Source organism: Lycium ferocissimum, unplaced genomic scaffold, assembly GCF_029784015.1.
Source record: "Lycium ferocissimum isolate CSIRO_LF1 unplaced genomic scaffold, AGI_CSIRO_Lferr_CH_V1 ctg27142, whole genome shotgun sequence".
Lineage (NCBI taxonomy): Eukaryota > Viridiplantae > Streptophyta > Magnoliopsida > Solanales > Solanaceae > Lycium > Lycium ferocissimum.
Window position 1 is genome coordinate 1,167 of NW_026723392.1, and position 5,588 is coordinate 6,754.

The 5,588-nt window shown below is 41.6% G+C and overlaps 1 protein-coding gene and 1 non-coding gene across 2 annotated transcripts; one reads left to right on the forward strand and one right to left on the reverse strand.

Moving 5' to 3' along the window:
• Positions 1–2,144: 2,144 nt before the first annotated feature.
• On the reverse strand, positions 2,145–4,611 carry LOC132043695 (uncharacterized; the record flags this gene model as incomplete). Its single annotated transcript, XM_059434158.1, has 1 exon — positions 2,145–4,611. A coding segment is annotated over one exon (2,467 nt), but the record flags the coding sequence as incomplete, so codon positions are not given.
• Positions 3,952–4,058, forward strand: LOC132043696 (small nucleolar RNA R71). Its single transcript, XR_009411911.1, has one exon. It is a non-coding gene; the product is annotated as a small nucleolar RNA R71 (small nucleolar RNA).
• Positions 4,612–5,588: the final 977 nt, after the last annotated feature.

Here is a 5,588-nt window from a genome sequence, read left to right on the forward strand (position 1 = left end):
ACTTCCATTAGAAAGCTAACTCAATTTCCTGTGTCTCCACAAAATCTTAGCAACAGAAGATTTCTCTAAGGCCTCCATCCATGCTCATCTTTCACCCCCTTTTTGATCACATTGCTTCCAAATGTCTCCAAGAACTCCATGTGGTGTTCCAATACCTGATAGAGACATATGTATGCCAAATGCAACCTAAACATGTCTAAATCCTAATCTATATGATGCAAATGCTTATGAATGAATGGTTAAAACAATGCAAATATGCAAGATATCAACTCCCCCACACTAGTCCTTTACTTGTCCACAAGTAAACTTTCAAGAACCAAGGAGAAAAGGTTTGAAGATGGGGACTCATAACCAAAAGAAACTCTTCTTAGTTCTCAACCTAACAACCTTGCATAATCATACCAAATAGCAAGAGCAAAGATTTTATCCATCTCTAACTTCTCTAAGCCTATCCCAGCTCCTTTGATCTCTACACTCATTAATCATGCATCCACAAACCACAAATCCACATCTCTCTAACATTCATGAAGCAAACTCAATAGACATCTCACAAATGGTCAACTGGTCCAAGTCATTTGGTTTGGTAAGACAAAGGCTTTAATGCAAGTGAAATCAGAGGTTCAAAATGATCTTTTAAGGTGGTTTACTCTCAAAACAAAGTAGCTTTGACATTACACATAATATATCTAAGAAAGGGATCAACTCATGCATACAATGCTCAATCTCCATTGTTCTACCCTTTCCCAAACACACAAGATATTCAATTATTCCTCAATGTCAAACCCAACTCACATCTCTCACCAAAAGATCCCAAGAACATTCTTCACATCAGACTCTTTCTTTTTGAAATCAATAAGGGATTTTTCACAATTTTAAAACAAATCCCAGCTCCTAACAACTTTGCTAGCCCCCTTTTTATTCTCTTTTTTTTTTTTTTTTTTTTTTTTTTTTTTTTTTTTTTTTTTTATATTTGGGGGCCAAGACTTTTCACAATAAGAGCTAGATACTTCTCCACTTATCCCATAAAGACTAATCATTTAAGCACAAAGAGTCAAACCTTTCATATTCCCAAATCACAATCACAACACTCACCCCCTTCCTATAGCTAGACAATAGAGTGACTAATCTAGCAAGAATGGAGACTAAGCATTGTCGTTCCCAATACTCTCAACATTATGCACATGTAAAGCTTTCCAAAGAGGCCTCACTCAACAAATAATGATGGTTTAAAAAGGAGGTATGGGTTTTGGGAGTGGAGTACCACTTGAGTTTGTCAAAAAGATTGGTAAAACAGATGGGACAACTCAAGTGTGTATATCCATGACTTAGTACACAAGGGACCATATGCAAGAGACATTAAAACAGGAGCTTGCTTCAAAGAGAGAGTATCAACAGTCAAATGAGTTTCAAGAGGAGCATTCAAGGCGCGAAGTTTACAAGCTTTCTAAAGGGTGCTCAAGCTACTTGTCATGATTACAAAGGTCAACAAATTCAGTACTTAGCATGAGCTCTTTACAAGGTTGAAATCCCCCTAATGCATGAATGCAACCTATATGCTTCTAGACTCAATCCTAAAAATGCAAATGATGCAACTAAATGATTCTTTTTGTGTTTTTCAAATTTTTTTTTTTTTTTGGTTTTTCTATGCAAATAAGAATGTAATATGCAATGCATGAGACTCAAAATCATCATAACAAACATGATCAAATACTTGGTACCTCCCCCACACTTAAATCACACAGTCTCTGTGTGAGTGAGGTACCCAATGAAATCTAAAAATGCAAAGAAAACATGGGATTGTGTGTTACCTTCCGTGGAGCGAGGTGGAACACAGTCGCTACCGGGAGCGATCGGCTGTCGCTGTGAGAGACCTCGCTCCGAGGTCGGTTTCTGTGTTTTCACCGGAGGACGCGAGCGACCTCGGCATCTCGTGGGCAATGTCGCTCCCTGAGCGACTTCTCGGCTCCATGAGATCTCGGTGTCCGACTTTTCTGCTCAAACACCGCACACAACTTCACTTTCCCATTGTTCTATGCAATAGAATGATAATGCAAATACTAATGCAATATATACAAGGATACTCATGGGACTTCCTCCCAAGTGAGCTTGTTTTAAGTCTCTAGCTTGACTTTGCCTCCTTTGGATCAGGCTGGAGTAGGTGCAGAAAGTGGAGTTGACACCCCATCTTCCTCAGGTGGTAGCTCATCAAAGTGATCATCAGCAGGAGGGCCCATCTCTTCAATGGTGAAGGCTTGTCCAAATACAGTGGGGTTCCTCATTTTCTCCTTGATGTCAAAGTGGAGGATGTTCTCCTTGCCCAAATGGAGGTCAATCTTGCCTTCCTTCACATTCACAATAGCTCCTGCTGTAGCTAAGAATGGCCTTCCAAGAATCAATGGGTCTTGAGCCTCCTCACCCATTTCAAGCACCACAAAATCTGTAGGTATCTCATACCTTCCAATCTTCACAGGGAGGTTCTCTAGGATGCCCACAGGGTACTTCACTGAACGATCAGCCAACACCAGAGAGAGTCTACACTTCTTGTATTGAGTGAAGCCAAGCTTCTTTGCCACAGACAAAGGCATCAAGCTGACACTAGCTCCCAAATCGCAGAGACATTTCTCAAATACCATAGGTCCAAGAGCACAAGGGAGTGTGAAGCATCCTGGATCCTCTAGCTTCTCTGGAGCATCAAGCCTCTGAATGATGGCATTGCACTCATGACTCAGAACCATCATGCCCTCCATCTCCTTCTTCTTAGCAGCTACAACATCTTTCAGGAACTTGCTGTATTGAGGAATCAGCATGAAAGCATCAATGATGGGCATTGTAACCTGAGCTTCACTCATCTGCTTCTCAAACAAAGCCTTGTACTTCTGTAGCAGCTGCTTCTTGAATCTACCAGGGAATGGAAGCTTTGGTTCATAGGGAGGGGGGACAGGAGAGCTCTCACTTGCTGGAGCAGCAGATTCACCATCTTTTGTTGTTTTCTTCTCTTCTCCAACCTTTCCTTTACCCTTGGCTTTCTCAATCTTCTCCAAGATCTCATCATCTGTCTTCTCATCAACAATGACCACTTCATCATCTAGATTGATGGCCACCTCCTCACCTTGTTTCTCAGCATCCTTGGTGAGGGTTCTAGGAGTCAACTGCTTACCACTCCTAAGTGTGACAGCTTTTGCTTCCTTGGGGTTTTGATCTGATTTTCCAGGTAGAGATCCTTGCTGGCGATTCTGGTGGGTGCTCATGGAAGCAAACTGATTCTCCAAATTCTTGACAGAAGAAGCAAGGTGGGAGAATTTGTTGTTGAGCTCATTGTAGCTCCCATCAATCTTGGAGTGAAGGTTCTTCAGCTCATAGCCCACATGCTTCTCACTTCTAGTCTGAGACTCCAAGATCTGTTTCAGTAAGGCATCAGTGCTGCTCTCTTGAGGGGCAGAGGAGCTAGGAGAGGAGTTTTGCTGAGGCTGATAGTTGCTCTGCTGGTTGTTTCGAGGCTGATAACCACTCTGCTGGTTGTTTGAATAGGGCTTCTGTTGGTAGTTGTTGTACTGAAAGTTGGGTTCCTTCTTGTACCAGCTACCATTACTGTTGATGAAACACAATTCTTCTTGCCCTTCCAAACCCTCAACCTCATTGACAGTAGGAGGTATCTCCTGTTGTGGGTTACCAACAAAGTTCACCTGCGCTTGTGTGGCCTTATCAGCAATGAGTTTGTCAATCTTCTCCTGAAGAGCCTTTATCTCATTCCTTGTTTGATTGTCATCACCTCTGCTGCTTCTGTCATGGTCTCCACTGTAGACTGCATCACTCTTAACCATGTTGTCAACCAGAGCCTCTGCCTCTTCCTCAGTTCTCCCCAAAAAGAACCCATTGCTAGCTGTATCCAGTCTGGCTCTGTACTTAGGAAGAGCACCTCTGTAGAATGTGCTCAGCAAGCTCTCCTTAGAGAATCCATGGTGTGGGCACTGAGCTTGGTAACCATTGAATCTCTCCCAAGCTTCACTGAATCCTTCCAAGTTCTTCTGTTGGAAGCTGGAGATCTCATTCCTCAACTTAGCAGTTCTTGAGGTAGAGAAGAACTTCTCCAAGAATGCCTTTTTGCAGTCTTCCCAAGTGGTGATGGAGTCACTTGGTAGAGACTTCTCCCACTGACGTGCCTTATCCCCCAAAGAGAAAGGGAATAGCTTGAGCTTTAAAGCATCCTCTGACACACCATTAGTCTTTGACATACCACAGTAGCTGTCAAACTTATCCAAGTGATCAAATGGGTCCTCCACAGCCAGACCATGATACTTGTTGTTCTCTATGCAGTTTAGCAGTCCTGACTTGATCTCAAAGTTGTTAGCAGCCACAGCTGGTGCTCGGATTCCAAGTCTAGGACCATGGATGTTGGGGCGGTCATAAGTGCCAATGGGGCGAGCTGGTCGCTGTTGAGGTCCATTGGGGTTCTGAGGATTTTGTTGTTCTTCCATTGCAGCTTCCAGTGTCTGCAGTTGAGCTTGTTGCTCTTCTTCTCTTCTTTTTCTAGCACACTCTCTCTCTAAAGCTCTGATGTCTGCGGCTCTTGGAACAAGGTTTGATGTACCCTTGCTCCTCAAGTTCATACACCTGAAAATCACAAAGAGTGAAGAAGAGAATCAGTAACTTACAAAAATAAAAATGACTTAGTCTCAAGCAAATGACTAAATCTCAATGTTCAAATCAAACTCAGAATTTGGCAACGGCGCCAATTTGATGTTAGGAGTTTTGAGGCTCCTAAGTCAAATGATAGTATAGTGGAAGTAAGTTGTCGAACCAGTTCTGAGGGACTCAAAGCAGAGAGAATGCAAGTATTTGCCTAATCTAAGTGCAACCAGTGATTTGATGATTTTAAACTAATGATTAAAGCTAATGCAAAACAGTAAAATGATACTCTTAAGCTATTGGAAAGGAGAACTCATGGGTATAGGGATTTAGACCTTGGGTGATCAGGTTTCGAACTAAGGAATGCAAATGATAAATCAAACTATCAACCTTAAGCCTAGACACAATTCTAAGCAAGCTCTATGTCTAGATGAATGCTCATTTGCTAACATATCTCAAACATCAAATGTCTTTGGTTGAATAATATAAAAGCAATCATTAACAACAAGTCTATTGGCTATCTTAACACCCTTAACAACAAATGTCTTTGGTAAAGTATGTTAAGAGCTTAGGAGAGTTGACTCAGACATTTCATCAAACACTTTTGGGTGGAAATGCCTAGAGATCACCCTTTGAGTGGCCTACTCAAATGATGCATTAAGATCACTCTACTATGCAAGGAACAAGTATGATCTATACCTAAAACATCCTAGAACTAACCTAATCACCCTTAATCACCCTAACCCATGAATCCAAAAGGTGATTACTCACTAATCTCCATGATTCCTCTTAAACCCATGATGGATTTCAGATTAATCATGTAGAGAAATAGATGAGAGATCACAAGAACAATAACAAATCAAGCCAAAAAGAGATGTTTTTCTTGAGAGAGTTTGTGTTCTTCAATAGATCAAAGATAATCTGCCAAAAGGTGGCTACAACATACTTAAACATTAGGTTTT